General features: G+C 42.8%; 2 protein-coding genes across 3 annotated transcripts; one reads left to right on the top strand and one right to left on the bottom strand.

The window, feature by feature from the left end:
* Nucleotides 1-596: 596 nt before the first annotated feature.
* On the top strand, nucleotides 597-13,092 carry LOC138605559 (transmembrane protein 198-like). 2 transcript variants are annotated; one of them, XM_069677899.1, is made up of 5 exons: nucleotides 597-1,055; nucleotides 10,352-10,592; nucleotides 10,732-11,307; nucleotides 11,533-11,681; nucleotides 11,791-13,092. In XM_069677899.1, the coding sequence occupies exons 2-5, from the start codon at nucleotides 10,439-10,441 to the stop codon at nucleotides 11,938-11,940; spliced, it is 1,029 nt and encodes a 342-aa protein (XP_069534000.1). In that variant the 5' UTR covers nucleotides 597-1,055; nucleotides 10,352-10,438; the 3' UTR covers nucleotides 11,941-13,092. The 2 variants fall into 2 exon arrangements, with proteins under 2 accessions (XP_069534000.1, XP_069534002.1); XM_069677901.1 differs by having other exon boundaries at nucleotides 11,533-11,610; nucleotides 11,791-11,921.
* Nucleotides 13,093-13,139: 47 nt separating this feature from the next.
* mmp19 (matrix metallopeptidase 19) lies at nucleotides 13,140-16,991 on the bottom strand. Its single transcript, XM_069677898.1, has 9 exons — nucleotides 16,902-16,991; nucleotides 16,732-16,817; nucleotides 16,434-16,564; nucleotides 15,612-15,821; nucleotides 15,281-15,526; nucleotides 14,598-14,720; nucleotides 14,155-14,319; nucleotides 13,943-14,070; nucleotides 13,140-13,823 (listed from the first exon to the last, which is right to left on the bottom strand). The coding sequence occupies exons 1-9, from the start codon at nucleotides 16,989-16,991 to the stop codon at nucleotides 13,593-13,595; spliced, it is 1,410 nt and encodes a 469-aa protein (XP_069533999.1). The 3' UTR covers nucleotides 13,140-13,592.
* Nucleotides 16,992-17,525: the final 534 nt, after the last annotated feature.

Genomic DNA, 17,525 nt, shown 5'->3' with positions numbered 1-17,525 from the left:
CATTGCAATAAAGGTGTTCTTCTCCGACTCCATCTCAAAGCACGGTGATAAACAATCACGACGCACGTTGATAACAGTGAGGTTGCAGCTGCAGTCTTTCAAACATGGCGGGTGAAATAAAACGCTGCGAGTACTCGCTCAATCACAAACGATCAGCACTGCACGCCCCCCCCTGAAAGTTCCTGGACCTGTACTGACAGGGGGTAAATCAATTACCGCGGAACTAAATTGAGTCCCTGGTTTCTGCTATTGAGTTCCCCAAATGGTTCCTAGTTCCTGGGGAATGTTCCTGCTGTCGAAAAGCACTTACAGAATTATATTACAAGGTTTGCTGTAAATGGGCTGCTGTGACTGATATCATTTTATAATTCACTTTTATGTCCAACTGAGCACACCAATTTAAGGTAACCCCCACATATTGTAGTAGTTTATAGCCCTTTGAGCTCAGGTATAGCTAGCTAGCTCATTAAAGCAGTGGCCTCATCTGTTGCTGTGCCCCCTCACCCCTCCCCTCTCTACTCCCTCCCAACGGTCCAACTGACGACGCTGCTGGATGGAGATAGAGAAAGGATTGCCTCGGAGGAAGAGAGGGGAAAACTTTTCCTCCTTTGTGTTTTTAAGTGCCATTTACTCCAGCGGAGAGAAAGGGAGAGGGGAGGCGTTTGAGGAGGGTGGTTAAGATTTTCCAGAGAGGTGGAAGTTTTTTTGGTGTACAGTCACATACGAGAACTTTAACTGTTAACTGAAGTTAAGAGAGTGACCCGCGGAGAATGGAAACTAGCTAACTCTCCTCACATCTGTGGTCAGTCAGAGCTAGCTTCGTTTTCTAAACATTTGCATTGGAGATGTTTAAGTGAAAAAACGATGGACTTGTTGTCGCTGTAATTTAGTGCCGCCTTTGAGTTGAAAAAGGGACAAGTTGGGAGAAAACCGGTTTTCCCTGGTACCCTAGCGGCGCTTTTGTGTTTGTGAATGGTGGGGTGTTTTTCCTGTTTGACAGGGCCGATTGTCGATGAGACGTTAACATTACAACCGCCGAACGCACGCGCTCATCGGTAAGTCCTTCAATCACTTTTATTAAATGAAAAACATCTTGTGTTACGAATGTCTAGATCTCTTGAATAGTTTTTGTTTCTGACCCCGATGTTTGGTTGTCTGTTTGCTATTCTCTGCCAGTGAACATTTGAGTTAACATAAGTCTATCACTGTATTTATTACACTGTACTGATTATATTGATCATTGGTGATTGATTCTATTTGAGCGATTCCACCTCAGATCCTGACTGATCAGTGCCAAACTCCACAGCTGGAAATGTTTGTAATAACACGTAGCAACCCAGTCTGCCTCAATGGCTGCTCCCTTTTAAAGCATTTTACACTGTAGACTGTAGACACATAATGCAACTTTTCCCTCAGCCTTTGAGGACAAAGACATAATCATCCAGGACAATAAAGGCTTTATTTGTGTGCACTGAACCAAACATTTTCCCCAGAGCTGGCTTATAACTTCAGGTTTTAAGTTAATTCTTTCAAGAGTTGTGCTTGTAGAAGATGGAAGGTAGCCCACAGCTCTTAACATAAAAAAAAAATCAACAATTATTTGTGATTTCTTTCATTTTTATTTTATGTGTTTTGCACATTTCACAGGTTGTTTGACAAATCTGAGGAACAGAACTCTGACTTATTTTGTTATCATACATAGTAGTCCATAAGAACTATCCATATGTTATCATACTTTATCTTGTGAAGTAAACATTTCATGTCCCTCTATGGCCCACGTAGCGTGCAAAAAGCCCTGCGGTTCTGCTGTGTGATCCAGGGTGGGAGTGCCTCTTGGTTCTTTGGGCAGTGTGATGACAGCCTACAGGTCCTGTCTTTACTGGGGAGTGCACTATGTAGTTACACCCCCTCAATGCACCCCCCATCTACTTGACCTATACTCTGTCAGACTGCACCAGATGGTTTTGCCTCTTTGAAAAAGCAGAGAGAGGAAGCCCTTCCCAGCTTTGGGGAAAAAAAGAGGGCAGGAAAGAAAGCATGAAGAGCAGAGGGTGATGAAAGTTAGATTGCACATGTTGTTTTGCTGGTACCTTTTCATTTGCACACACAGGCAAGGGTCTCATTTTTTCTTTTCTCTGTTATTAGAGTATACTAACATCACAGTGACTTATCTTCAACAATGAAACACATGCAGATTTAAAAGTTGCACAAACATTTAGTATTGTAAAACATTGTAAGCAGCTTTCAGGAGATTTTTTGGGGAGGGAGTGAGCATGGTAAGAGCAGAGTCACACAGCAGAGTCAGACTTCCCATTTTTAGAGGATAACCTTTCATTTGAAGTTAGGGCAATCATTGTGTAAGATCTTCTTTCCTCTTTTAAAACAAGCAGTCTTTTTGATCTCAGATGGCCACATTGGTTACTCTGTTGTAGTAGTAATGAACAAGAATATAATACACAAGTCTTACTTTGTAGTCATTTTAAAAATAGTTCTGTCAAAAGTGCATATAGACATCTTGGGAATTATTTGATTTACCTTCTGCTTTTGCACCAGCTGAAAAGAGATGTTTAAATGAGTAGTACTGTATGGTCTACGTCGGAGTACTCACTATGAATCAATGAGACAATCATGTTTACTAAGCTTCTCCTCTGTTGTCAATCGTTGTCTCATATTGGGACATTTAAAGATGTGAAGAATTTAAGCTGTCACAATCGCTCGTTATTGTTGAGTTAGCGTTCCAGCTCTGTAGGGCCACATGCTCAGGCCTCCTGCATCTGTCCATATGCACGGCACATGGTACAAATCTGTACACAGTGGAGTGGCTCTAAGCTTGTCATTATGAATAACAGCAGTGTTAAAGAAGAGATGTGCTGTTGTAATCTTTACAAGACTCATAGCTGGGGTTCATCTATTCAGGAGACCACTGTGCCCTGTGCCTGTGACTCTCTCCACTCAAAGGGCCTAATTGTTTGGTTAATTCAGTCAGCTCTGGGAGGCAAATCCTTTAATACTTTAACTGCATAAAATCAAAGGTTTGGGTACTGCAGGATTAAAAATATGTGGATGATGTAGACACCTCATGTTAACCTTTTAAAGTAGGGACTAAAAACTTAGAGGACTATTCAAAATGCGCCAGATGTAATGTTTTATGTCTGTTGTTTAAAGGTAAGTAACTGAATACATTTTATTTGCCAACCATAGGTGCAATCACTTTGGTCATCTAATGCAAAAAGGAGTACTGACACTGGTGACAGGCCACCGAAGTTTGTTTTTAACTCCGAGACAGAAGGTTCTCCAGGGTGCAAGAAAAGCCCCATTGTCACACGGAGACCACATAAAAACTGTCATTTTGAAACATCCATCCATAGGCTACTTATAGCACTTTAAACACTGGTTATAGTTGTGACATGAGAGCGCCTTTCAGTTGACTTCGAAAGCGAAGCACAAGCGTGATATTTTAGGATCGTGAGATCGCTGTAGGAGGTACAATTATTGTCGACTGGAATTTGACAAAGAGGGTTAAACGGCTGCTCGAAATGACAGAGCTGCAGACATATATAGGAACTACACGGAGGTCTGAACCACCACTGTGTTCTTACTCCCCTTCTGCCACTAAAGCAATCCTATCTAAAAATTATCCCAATTTAATCACTGGCCTATGTGACTTTACTTTGGCAGGCTGCCTAAACAGCTCTATTACTGCTACACCCGTTTGATTAGAGATTAGCAACGTTCTAATAATAAGATCATACCAGGCTGAAGTTTCATACAGAGGTCAGGACAGCCCTTGGGACTGGTCAGGCGTTGGCGTCTTGCTCAAGGACACTTCTGCACAATGGGTGGTTACATTTAGGTTCTCCACGCCAACGTAGTGTTTATCAGCAGCATATATTATCTCATACACAGGGCCATACTGTCATGCTCTCACTAGCATATGGACATCAGACTCCTCCACACCGCCTACCAAACCCTGCTCTCCACCACAAACCCCTAATAGAGGGTTGTGGGACTGCCCCTCCTTGCTGCACATACTGTAAACTCTTTCCTCTGCTGCTGGATCAAAACTCCCGACTTACTGCAGCACACACTTTGAACTTTGAGTATGGATAGTAGTCCTTAGCATGGATTTTATCATGTTAATGACCATGAGTTTTTCTTGATGTACTTTATGCACGCATGCACAATTGACATGTGACTCTCTTCAAAAGGCTCCACATTGTGTTTCTGATCTTTGCGTGCCTCTCTATAAGAGGATCTCTGCGGTCTTAAGTTTGAAGGCCTCTATTGTTTACACTTAAGTCAGGCAGGAATGAGAGAATTGAGAGATTATGAGGGCAAAAGAAGTATGATGCTGCTAATAGAATATTAGATTGTGAAGGGGTTTTGTGGCGAGAGGGCAAAACATTTAGCAGTGAAATGATAAACTTTGACATATAAGTGATCTTTAATTGGAAATAAAGAGATTGCTGCTGAAGTTTCACAACTGGTAGTGAGATTGCTGCTGTCATATTGTTGCTTGAACAGTTGTCAATCCTGTGTCTGCTTATAAAAAGCTACTGAGAACAGAAAAATATTAAATTGATTTGAATTTGAACAATATGATAGTAAGCATTATCTTGGAAAATCCTATATATGCTGGAAATAGTTTTTAGTCAGGCAGTTGATAGCAAGGGAAAGACCATGTGAAACCCTGCAACGGCAGCTTTACAAGAGACTAGACCTGTTTATAACTACAATAAAAGCAATAGTTACATCCTAGATCTGAACAGGCGTAAATAAGTCCTGTTGATGTTCCCGATTACACGTGACCCCGAAATTACACTTTAGTGATGTAATGGGATGTGACGAAAGCTGTTTATACGAGTCATGAATGCAAGCCACGTGCAAAGAAGGTTGCCAGAGACACACGTCCATGTGAGTTTTGTGCATGCAAAACACTCCCATGTGTCGCTTATAGTCATCTTTTGAAAATACACAATCTGTGTTGAGTTTTTCAGCTGTATGACAGTGAGTGTAGGAACATAAAGCTTGATGAAAAAAAAGGTGTAGACGTGTTTGAGACCGGACCCACTGGCAGTGTATTGATTGACCTTCCAGGATAAAGTCTTCAGTGCTCAATGGCTTTAAAGGAGTTCAGACCCACAGCGAATGAATAAGAATTAGAAAACAACACAGCGCATTCAACGTCTGTAAAAACATGTAAACAATACAGCACGGCCATGCTGTAAACATTACTAATCACGCAGAGGCACATGTTGACACAATGGAAAGTGTTATATGTGGATTAACCTGCAAGCCAGACGGAGTACAAGCTGATTTTCATCTCACTTTAAGTCTCATATTCCTGCTTTTTCTTTTGCTTGGCCAGATTGTTCAGTTGTTTGTATTGCCTAAGCTCAATCATTCAGCAGTGCAGAGTCAGAGCAAGCGGCCTCGTGTTTTCCAGCCTGGAAGTTGAAATCTTTGGAGTGGTGTTGAGCGATGGTTAAGTGTGGATGATCCAACTTTTTGTTCGTGTCTCTGCTTTCTTGCCACAAACACAGGAGTCAGTTCCTGCTGAAACATGATGTTCCACTTCCTCATCTGGTCCTAAGCGTCCTCTTCCTGTTACGGAGGGGCAGGATGCTCAATATTAGCCCATATGATGTCTTGCTCAGTATGATCCAGAGTGAAAGCAGATGTTATTGTTATGATGAGAATGCATTCATCCATGTTTATCTAATTTTATCCTTAGCACAATATTGCATCCGTTACTAACCCCCCCTGTGGCAGTTAGCATTATCACCATGGTGCCGCTTGTCTGGACTTGATCAGTCTTTCAGCTGGTCGGGGTGTTCAGCTGAAGGTGGTTGACATTATTTATGGCTACAACTGCACAGCGCAGACCCTGATGCATCTCATTCTTGGTAGACTCTTCCAGTTGAAGTTGTCAGAATGCCAAGTCATAATAACACTGCAGGTTTTCAGCCTCTCAGCTGTCCATGGTCATCAAGTCTAAGGAGAATGAAGAATCCTTGGCTGGGATCACGCACTTCCACCCATACTTTAAACACACCCAAATTAGCTATGTGGGGAACTCGTAGTCGGCCTGTCCTGTTTCTCAGCAGCTGAGCACTCAAACCTGTGCTGCTCAACCCCCTGCTGTGTTTGTTCAGGGGGAGTATACTCCTGTAAGTTTTTGTTTCAAGGGCAACATGATATTCCAATAGGTCATCTGTGGCTGATGCTTATTGTTTGCTAGCGCTCAGTTTCAAACTGTTGCCTCGTAAGAAATGTAAGTGATACTTCTGGAAACCATTATATCTGCTTTTTCTCATTGTTCAAGTACAATTTCCAGACTAAAAACTTTGGCCTGAGTTGGTCAATCAATTGGTCCATCCAGGACTTTGGTCCAGTCTGAAATACAACAGTTATACAATGGGTTTTATATCTGTTTGATAGACCATTGTGCTTCCCAGAGGATTATTTGCACTGACTCTGAGTTTCTCAAACTGTGGCTCTGGCATTATCATGAAGCTGACCTTTCTGTTTCCGAGTGAAATACTTTGATGGATATGTAAAGTCCCTCGATAACAGAAATCTGATCACTTTGTTAATCCTCTGAGCTTTTAACTACCACTGTGATCAGGTGGGAACTTGAATGATTTTCTTTATCAACCAAAGCCTGAATAACGTAAGACATTCCCATCAGCCTCAGTTGCACTTTATGTCAATGCTAATAAGCTAATTTTAGCGTACAAAGAGGCTTAAGCTTTTGAACCTGTTAAAAATTACTTACCAAACTGTAGCATGTTAGCATCTACCAACAGCTAAGTACAGCCTCGCGTAGCTGCTAGCATGGCTGTGGGCTCTAAAGCTGCTTGCCCACTGGCCAAACACTAACACCCGGCTTTTTTGCTCAATGGGAAAGGTTACAATCGGTATTTAGACTCAGGTCAAATGACTCTGCAGTAGACCCTGGTAATTATTGCCTGGTAATTGGCATTGATGGGAACACAAAACCCATGTCAAAGCGCTAATCTCCTACCCCTTTCCGGCGCGATGCTATGCTCTGTCTGTAACTTCTGCCACTCCTTGTCATCTCGGCTACGAATTCCGCTCATCTCCGTTCAAGCAGCGCTCGAACATCGTTCCAAATTTGTTGGTGCTGAGTTTGATAAATAGACTGAATGAGTAATAGAGTAACAGCAGAAAAGACACCAAAAGGAGTATACTCCACTGTCAGTGGGAACGGAGACAATCGGCATTTATAAGCGGGTCTTCCCGGGTCTGAAAAACCTGTGTCAACACACTAAATTTAGGTGGGAAAGGGGTATAACTCTTGTTGACTTTAGTTGAACTAGTTACCAGGCGACTTTAGCTTGTAGCAAATTCAGCTAGGAACTATTGGGATCTTTTTGGGGCCTCCAGAGAGTTCAGTCATTAAGATAGATAGCTGTGTTTCCAGTTAGGACCCCCTCCCTCCATCACTCACCAACCCCCTGAAGGCAAATACTTGGCACCCATCTAAAAGCAAACACTAGGGGATCTACCAGTTTCCTTGGTGCTCTCAGCCGTCTCTATGTGGTCTCCTTTTCCGTCCGCATGGTTTCCTCTGAGTGCCACTAGAGGTCACAGCATGGGCCTCAGAGTCTTTGTCTGGCCCCATAATGGCTCTATTCTCCCACAGCAGCAAGGACTTCCAAGCCTGATAGACATAGGACACCATTGTGGCTCAGGGAGAGGAAACATGAGGGAGATGCACACATATATGGGAGTGTAAAATGGTGTTAAAATATTAACTAGTTCACATTACAAATGATAGCAACACTGGTTAACCAAAAAAAAAATAGCAGAAGGTCTCCGAGCAAGGAGAAGGTGTTTCATATCCAAACCAACCAGATGGCCTTATTCCTACGGCCAGCTGGGGCAAACCAATTACTCAATAAGAGACGGAAAGTTTAACCTATACTGAAATTCAGGAGTGAAACTGTACCTACCATATTTTTTGGGTTGTAACTCAAACCAACATAGAAGCAGTCACAGTGAGAGATCAAAGAACGAGACAAAAGACCATAACAATGAGGTTGCTGTGTTTGTCAGTCCATTTTCTAACCTCCTTTTCTGGGTCACTTGCAGCTTGAGCCCTGGCTTATTTGGCAAGAGAAGTTAGTCTCTCACAAAACAAAGACAAACACATTAACCCCTTTTAAACAGCCTTTTTAAGGCGGGGATGTAATGCCTTTATTCTGCCTTGCTGTTCTCTATAAAAGGTAGGAAGACAGAATGGTGGGCGATGTTGTTCAACCATTAATCCGGCAGCGTAGGTTTGTGCTTGTTTGAAGTTGCTCATATGAATTTCTGTACACAAAATCGAGGTCTGTGTTAACGGAAGAGATGGCAGGACAGGGCTGTGTGTGTGTGTGTGAGTGAGGCCGAAGCAGTTGTTTATAAGTCATGCAAATTCACAAACTGGGTAAGCAACATGTGGGCGTTGTTTAGTTTAGTGTCAAAAAGCAAAAAGGGCGTTATGGCGGGGCTTCTTTACGGCCTGTAGCAGGATCTCTGCATAAAAAGGACACTCAGTTTTCTAAGAAATTTTACCTGCTTATCTGAAGGTGTAGAGGTAACCCTGACAGATATTAAGAGATTGAAAACAACACAGAAAACCCTCAGCCAGCCAGTCATATTCAAACGTTTCTTACTTGAAGGCGACAGTGCTAACCACTAAGCTGTCACTCTGCCCGGACCCCCTGTGTGTAGTTATATTATCCCCCAATCGTGTTTGGTTTTTCATCTGAAGTTGGCTGGTGTTAATGTGAAGATTATAGTCCTGATTGTAAAATGAGATCTCTCCAGCAGTGCTCATTTTGTCAGAAAAGTTTGGGGTTTTAGGGGGGATCTGTCTCATTCTACCCTGCTCACTTTTTTATGATTAAAAATGTCTGTACAGTTTTCCTCATATTACCTTTAGAGACTTTTCCAGCGTTTTATTTAGCTGAATAGTCATTCTATTAGTGACAATATTAAGCTTGTGTCCCTTAGTGTGTGGAAATATTATATGAAGAGCGATGGCAGTTTGCAGTGTGATGTTTTATTAGATTTTAACCACGTAACTCCACTCACATTGTATATATTTATATGAAAATGTAATCTCAGTGTTAACATTCATTTTATGCTTATCCTGAAGTTTGAATGCTTTTCCTTAAACCTCGTGGCTTCTCTTTCACAAAGAAATGACACAGTACAGCTGTCACTGATGCAAAGCAGAAAGAGAGAGAGATAGGTACGGGAGAAGTGCAAGTGACTAAAGAAGAAAAGAAAACTTTCCACCAGGCTCTCATTTTTTCCATGTAAAGTCATTCATAGGCAGGACAAAATTACAGAGCTCTCTGTCTGAGAGAAAGGCCAAACACATGAGGCACATTTCAGTCAGAGAAAATAGATTGGAGTACAGTTCCAGGTTAAGACGCATAGAAAGGTTGGAAAGAGAAAGATCTGGAAAGGAGGAAAGAGTAAAGGCAGGGCCGACTGTTCCCGACTGTTTGTCTCAAGTAGAAAACGTGAGTTCGCTGTAATCGGATCTCAGCTGTGGTGAGATCATGCAGGAGGCCTGCCAGCAGCCTCCCAGACAGAAGTCCACCCATGAGCCTTTAGCACCGCTGCAGCCCTCTGTGGCTCTCCACAGGCCTGCCAGCTTAAATATCATGTATGATTTTCAAGAGTACAAGTCTGGGAAGAAATTACTAAGACAGTGGTGGTGAAATGTAAAAATTTTGAAGCATAAAGTTCAATAAAAAGATCGATTTGATTCTTTTAGATATGATCTTGCTATCCAGTGAAAAGCATGTATTTCTCCATTTATTACTTTAAACAGGATTACGTGTTTCTTTATGAATAAGGTTCATTTTGTATATACATTTAGTATATGTTTGTATATTATGGAAATGTTTTTAAATAAAAACACAGTTCATTTAACTTGAAACTTGACTGTTTCCTCCTCCCTGTGTAATTCTGATAGGGCATTTAGAATGAGGTTATTTTAACTGTGTTTAAAACCGATAAAGCAAAGCTAATTACTATGACCGACCACTCACGACTGTCAGAGTTAATGAGTGATCCTCATGGACTATAGTCAGTGAATGAGCTGCCTGTGTGTGTGTGCCCGGCACACGAGATTGCACTGAGTTGCATAGCTGTGTGTATGGAGTTAGTGACAGCTGCACACACAGAGCAGCTAAGAAGAAGTCACAGTTGACCTGAAGATTTCACACTTCACCCCTGGAGTATTCAGGTTTTCTTTGTTGATCAGGACAGATATATTTAAATTCTACTTTTCCATGGCTAATCAACATTTTTTCTTCTCTTTCAGTCGCCAAACCTGCCCAGATGGACTTGAGATAAGGCTAAAAGAAGTCCTACCCTTGTCCCGAACTCCAGCCTCCCACATCCACCCAGAATGGCAGATCTCACGGGGCCAAGCTCTGAAGGGGTCGGGGCAGGCGTAGCCGAGGTCGACGCCTGTAGTTTGGAGATAGAGAGGAAGTATGATGTCATCCCCGCCGTCATCTGCTCCATGTGTTGCCTGTTTGGCATCATCTATTGCTTCTTTGGTGAGGAACAGACCTTGACATAAGCAAGCTGATACTTTTTGAACATTACATAACAGATCACTAATTTCTTCTACAAACGAGTTCTAGTGGACGTCTTCTGTTTGTTGTTAAAAGTTTGACATTGTGTCTCCTCTTGTAGGTTACCGCTGTTTCAAGGCCGTCATGTTCCTGTCTGGTCTGATGTTCGGCTCGGTCATCATCTTCCTGCTCTGTCACAAGGAGCACGTGTTGGACACACAGCTGAGCGTTGAGGCCAGCGCGGGCATCGGCCTCGGTATAGGCTTGCTGTGCGGTCTGGTCACCATGCTGGTGCGAAGCGTCGGCCTCTTCATGACCGGCCTGCTGCTGGGCCTCCTCCTGGCTCTCGCTGCCCTGCTGGTCACTCACCAGTTCTACACTCCCACCACGGTCTGGGTCCCCCTGGGTGCTCTTCTGGGGACGGGCATGCTGTTTGCAGTGCTGACACTGCAATGGCAGAAAATCTTCACCATGGTCTCCACGGCCGTGTTCGGGGCAGCCATCATGACAGTGTGTGCTGATTACTTTGTGGAGATGCTGGCTTTGGCCGCGCATGTGTATGACTGCCTGCGACTCACACCCGGACCTCCTCTCTGCTGGTACAGCTGGGTCATACTGGGCATCTGGCCCGCCCTCAGCCTCATAGGAGTGCTGGTTCAGTGGAAACTGACAGATGACAGCTTCTCACACACTGAGGGTAAGAAGAAGATGTCATGAAGCTTTAATTCTGAGTCATGTAAAGGTGTATGAATCTGAAAGATTTAAAAAAAGTTATCCTCACTCAAAAAGCAACCTAAGTCTTTTCGGAGTAATTTCTACTTCTTCTATATCTCATAGTCTGACCAGAATAACTGTAACTCATTAAATGATGACTTGAATTTATTTTAAAAGCTTCCCATGGCTTTTTCCTCTCTCCTCATAGTCGTTCTTAGTCGAAGACAGAAGAGAGTCCAGCTGATGCGGATTCGCGAGAAGGACGCCAAGAAGCGACAGCAGGCAGGTGGGCAGGAAGGCACGTACCGCCGTAAACCCACCCCAGTGAAACGTTACGCTGGGGATCTACTGGCACCGGTCAGTGTCACCCAACATGGCGTGTGCTGTGAAACTGATGCCACAAAAGTCTTTATAACCCCTCTTCTATGCACCTCACTCATCTCTCTTTATGTGTTGTTGTCCTCAGAGCTACCTGCAAAGTCTGCGGGACAGACAGATGGGCACCGGCACTTCCCTTAGCAGCCTGGGAACAGCCAACCACACCATGATCGACATGGACTTTGACACCGGGTCCACTGCGCCCCTCACAGCTACGACCCCGGTCATCAGGGTCTGAGCAACAAATGGATTAGAAGGGACAACTTGGTGCTCTCTGGTTCTCCAGCTGTGTCTTCCTAGCGTAGAACAAATAAACTGCTTCGCTCAGCTAAGGATTTTATTCAGCCTTCAAATGGACCTGGAGCGACGACGTGTGTTCGCCTCGATGTTCAATGAAAGAGGATGCTGCTTTGTGGGAAGCACCATGTGTGAAGCTCCTGATTGGTGAAAGCTATAACCACTGAAACCCTGTGTTTCTTAAAGAAACACTTACGAACAGAACTTAATACAGTAGGGTCCTCCATTTCCTCTCATGTATTAAATACAAAACAAGCAAGTACGAGCCTCAAGAACGGATGTGTTTCTGTTTTAGTTGTGAATATGACAAAGCATTTTGTTTGACATTACATGTACTGTACTTAAAAAGTTTGTCATTGCCATGAAGTGTTGTGTTATTATACCTGTCGGACGTTTTAACTGCGTGGTCGTAGAGTTTGGAAGGTTAATCATTAGAATGACTTTAATTTGTGTTTTTTTAAGTGAGTGTGGTTCGAGCGTACAATATGACATGTGGAAGTATGAAAAGTGAAGCAAAAACTAGATGATGCAATAGAAATAACAGTTAGTATTTAAGAGCTCTTTCTCTGAGCTTTAAGCAGGATCCTCTCCAGCAGCACTCTAAATTCTGTGACCTTGTGTGTTTTTGTGTGTCAGATACAGTAGGTGAAGACTTGTGTATGCTTGTGGAGTACACTTTTTATAATTTAATTTATAATATGAGCAAGTACATGGTAGTGCTGAAAAAGGACAAAAAAACGAGCATGTTTGTTGGTAATTTGTAGATTTTTAAATAATTATCCGTTCTGTGGTTCGCGGGGACTCCTTGTTACCTGAATCTGTACATACCTGTTGATAGAAATTTCACAGATAAATAAATTTGTTTGATACAAAACAAGTTTTGTGCTCTTGGTTGAGTTTGTCTCTTTGGGCTCTCAGCAACACTGGCAGGATTACTCCTCAGATTTTAGTGGGCAAGAAGGAGGTCATGGGGAGGATTTCCTACTCTGTGACTGTTTGGGGTTGCCATGGCACTTCAATGTTTTTTTTCTCTGCAGACAGTTCAGGACAGACTGGCCTTTCATCACAGTGATTTTGGCTGGTTTTTAAATAAAAAAAAGATGCTTTAACACAATTTTCTGTCTTGTTTTATTGTAGAAAACGTTTCACTTAAAAACGTGATTTGTCACAGACCAGTGTGAGTCATGAGATAATGGTTCAGTAACATTTAAAAGTGTTGCATAATAAAGGCTGAACAGAAAGTGCACACTCCCACCATCATATTACATCTTACAGAAAGTATTAAGACATAATCCAACACATATGTGAGAGAAAAACTGAAGGCCTCCTTTGATTTCTCCCTGAGATCATTCATAAACTTATATAACACACATGCTCACAAAAACATACACACACACTTCAGCTCAGGAAAAAAAAAGCTGCCTGCTCTGGAAGGCAGGGAGTCGCTTATTTAAATCAAATCCAGTGAAATTAAATCAATTCTATGAATCACTGCTGTTGAGGTTGCATGGTTGTCAATGCCCCTGGAGTGGAACCAGCACCCCCTGCTGGCTGTACACCTCTCGGTCCCTGATGCCCCCTGGTGGTGGACCCCTAGCATTGCATCCAGCGCTCCTTCTTGCTCAGTGGGTATCCTCTGTCGGCCCGCAGCAGCTCGTTCATGCGCCAGTACTCGTCTCCCTTAAAGAAGAACACCTTCCCGTTGGTCCAGGTGAAGGCTGCGTCCGGACTGGAGGGGACCCCGGAGAAGAGCATGGAGAGCGGTTTGGGGTAGTGAGATAAGTTGTTGTACTTCATCTCATCCCACTGCCAGTGCTCTGAACCCTAAGCACAGCAACGAGAGGGGGATAAAAAAAAAAAAATACGTTAAAAGGAATTTTATTGTATTTTTGTGTGTTTTGTGTTAAGATGCTGTTTCTTCCTCATGTTTTGATCATAAATACCTTGATGAAGACCAGCTTCTTGTTCTTCTCCAGGTACAAGGCTGCATCGATGTTATGAGCGATCCGCTTGACCTCTTTGGGGTAGCCCCAGTCCAGACTGAATCTGGTGTACCTCCACACTTTACTGCCTGCCACCAGAAACAGCACGAACATTTAGGTGGAGAAAAGAAGGTGAACCCAAGACAGGAAGTAAAGGAGGACAACAAGTGTACCTTTGAAAAAGTAGGTCTTGTTGGTTCTTGGAGAGTGAACAGCAGTATCCAGGTTCCCTGGGAGAGTCGTCCACAGCCGGTTGATCTTTATCGGCGCGTTGTATCCCAGATCAGAGATGGTCCACACGTAATCACCGCTGAAGGCAAAGGTTTTCCTCCATGGACCTGGTTTAACAAACACTAAGCTACTAAACTGTTTGGGACACATTTTATTATCCTGCTGTTGTCCTAAAAATAAAGTCTTTGTGCGGTGGTATGGAGAAATATTGATATCTTGATGCCTTGATTAACACAATCATGCATAATAATGTCCACATGTTATTAGTATGCACTTATCCATATATGTAACAGAATTATTAGTTAGTGTGTTGTGATCTAACCTAAAGTCAGGTTACAGTGCAATCAGATGGAGCTTATCCAGTAATAACTTAAACATAACTCACCCAACATGATGGCGTCCAGGTTAGCAGTGCAGGGGTCAGGCTTACTCTCAGTCACTGTGCTCTCTGTGGGAATCAGACTGTCCGAGTTTGTCGGACCCGCTAGAGAGCCGCTCATGCGTTTGCCTGTAAGTTACAGCGTTTTAGGATTCAATGATTTATGTTTTAATGCAGACCATAAATGTGCACTTATCAGATACACTGTGGATCAAAGAGTGGTACTAAAACACTCAACAGTAGTGGGCCACAGAACAGATAATGAGGAACAATAGAAATATTTCTATATATAAAGTCTTTGATGATATATTTAAAGCATACTCTAACATCAGACATCATTGTGAATTAATGATAAAGAATATGTTTGTCGCTGACAGCTCGATGTTGGAGTTTTTGCAGCCGATATCAGGGTCAATATCTGAGTTATAAAAAGTGCACTCACAATGTATCTACATGTATGTATTTGATTACTATGTAATGTCATCATTGTTTTTAAAACTACCCTTATACATATCTTTCTCTTATGTGAAATGCTATATCTAATATGTATCGATTGACATATGTATACAGTATCAGTTATTCCGATAGAGAGGCTCACATCAACCAGCTGTCGGACTCTAGTCACAAACCACCATACTACGAACAACACCAAATGTACGGCTCTGATCCTGCCTCACTCATGCACTCACCGTATAACGCCTGGATGCCTTTAACGTCATCGAAATGCAGCCTGAAGTTTGCTTGGTAGCCAGTGTAGACGGGAGCCATCAGAGCTCTTCTGTACTCAGAGTGAGCGAGGCCGAGGGCGTGTCCGATTTCATGAGCAGCTACAATACGCAGATTAGAGCCATAATACGTCCCCTCAGTCCAGAACTCATCGTCATCAAAGTGGACAATACCAGATTCTGGTGACTCAGCATGGGCCAGCACACGACCTGTATGTGGTAAAAAAAAAAACATTTAAAGCTACAGTCGTTTTTATTTCACATTGAAAAATGTTTTTTAAGAAAACCTCCTAACCAGGGCCATCGAATGGGACCGGGCAGCCGTCTCTCTTGTGGAAGGAGATTTTAATGTCAGCTCGGCCGTAGTGGACCTCTCTGAAGGTCAAAGGGGTCAGGTCACTCCAGTACCTGAAGGCAGAGCGGATGGCTGCGTCCACATCTGCCTTCTTCATGTCAGGTGTGTAGTTGTAGATGAGGTAAGTCAGACTCTTCTTCCTCCAACGACCTGGAGGAGAAGAAAAACTCGTCTGACATCTGACAGTAAGAACACATCTTGTGAAGAAAACATTTGTACAATTAAAATTTCCTCCTAACACACAAAAATCCTGGTTTATCTGAGGCTTAGATGAGGCTACAGGCATCACATTCACAGTAAAAAGTTTTGGTCTTAATAAGTTGTGATTTTAATTTGATACATTCATATTGTAAGAGTCTCAAAAATTTTCATTGCTTTAGAAAGGGGTCTGTTGGCCAGTTTGACCTTGAGGAATGAATACACAGAGAAAAAAACTGACTGAAAAACTGAAAAAAAATTACTTATAGACTACTACTATTTTAGTTGTTTTATAATCTCAGGTGGCAAAGGTCATTGCCTTCAGATATAAAACTATTTCTGTTAAGCTTTAGAAAAGTCTAAAAAATGTATAGAACATAAAATATAACAGATAAATTCTGGTTATTGATCCAGACTTTCCCCTTTTGTGTCTGCAGTAGTCAAAGCTGACAGTTTGGTTGACTTGTGCTGTTTAGCTCTATTACAGCATCAAAGTTAATGGCAAATAAACACTTTGTTGATCGTCTTTTAAGAGAGAAAATTACCATTTCTTCCTTGACTCACCGTTCACTCTGTATTTGTGATGTTTCTTGTTGAAGTCGTCCTCCAGGCCACAGCGCGGCTGTCTCATCACACTCAGAGTAGCTTCATCTAACTCTCCAGTAGGTGGCAGATCGTTCACCCTCTGGAAAACCCTGCAGACAAAAAAAAAAGGAACATCTGCAACCTGATTTTGAAACACAAGGCGGGCTGCTCATCTCCTCCTCCTTTGAGTTACAACAGGCGGCATACAAACTTAACACGTGCTTTGAATTCAACTCATTGTCTGTCTTTCTTCTTGTTAACACAGCTGTGAATTTACCTGAGAGCTTCAATGACCTGCTCCAGGTTATCAGGGCCCTGTGAGTCAGCGGCGTCACTCAGGTAGCCAAACTGCCTCAAGTAGGCCTGTGAATGAAGAGGCAGATGATGAAGCTCTGACTGTAAGCTGATCTATATTGACACTAAACATTTTGAAAAGCATCACCTTACCTTTGCTTGATTTAATTCGGCCCACTGCACCGCCGCACACATAGCTCCACTCAGGTTGAGCAGCAGCAGCAGCAGCCCTGTGGTCTCCATGCTGAAGTTTTCACAAAGAGTTTTCTGTCAGTATTTTCCAGGGCAGATGTTCACAGTCTGAGAAGTGTTCGGAGGACTCACACAGCAGACTCTGTTTGTTCTCTGAGTCTGCAGCAGCTTTAAACTCAGCCCGGGGCGTATGAGTCAGTCCTGTGGCTATGATGATCCACCTCTAAAGAATGAGGATGACAAGAACAGCCAGCTGACCACAAGCCAAAACGTCTGCTGTTAAACTGTACAGCTGCTCTGAGGGAAGAGGAGCTCCAGCAGGGGTCTACACATTGCTACTGTAAACTCTTGAAAAGGAGGTCAGTCACCCTGAACCAAACTATCCCTATCAGATCAACATTGAACTCCCTCAGGCTGAAAGACTATTATTGTTGTTGAAACAGTCCTGCATGTCCTTAAGTCTGTGTTACGGTTCAATTATGGGCCTAAACCACCAATCTCACCTGGGACAAATATTTATTACTCAAACACAACTTAATCCACGATTAGACCTATCCTTGCCTACAGGTAACAAAGGAAGGATGA

This window comes from Semicossyphus pulcher, unplaced genomic scaffold (genome assembly GCF_022749685.1).
Source record: "Semicossyphus pulcher isolate SPU_LCO1_2020_fin unplaced genomic scaffold, fSemPul1.0.p SCAF_3, whole genome shotgun sequence".
NCBI classification, from domain to species: domain Eukaryota; kingdom Metazoa; phylum Chordata; class Actinopteri; order Labriformes; family Labridae; genus Semicossyphus; species Semicossyphus pulcher.
The sequence above is the reverse complement of the archived record's forward strand: the minus strand, read 5'-3'. Positions and strand labels throughout refer to the sequence as shown.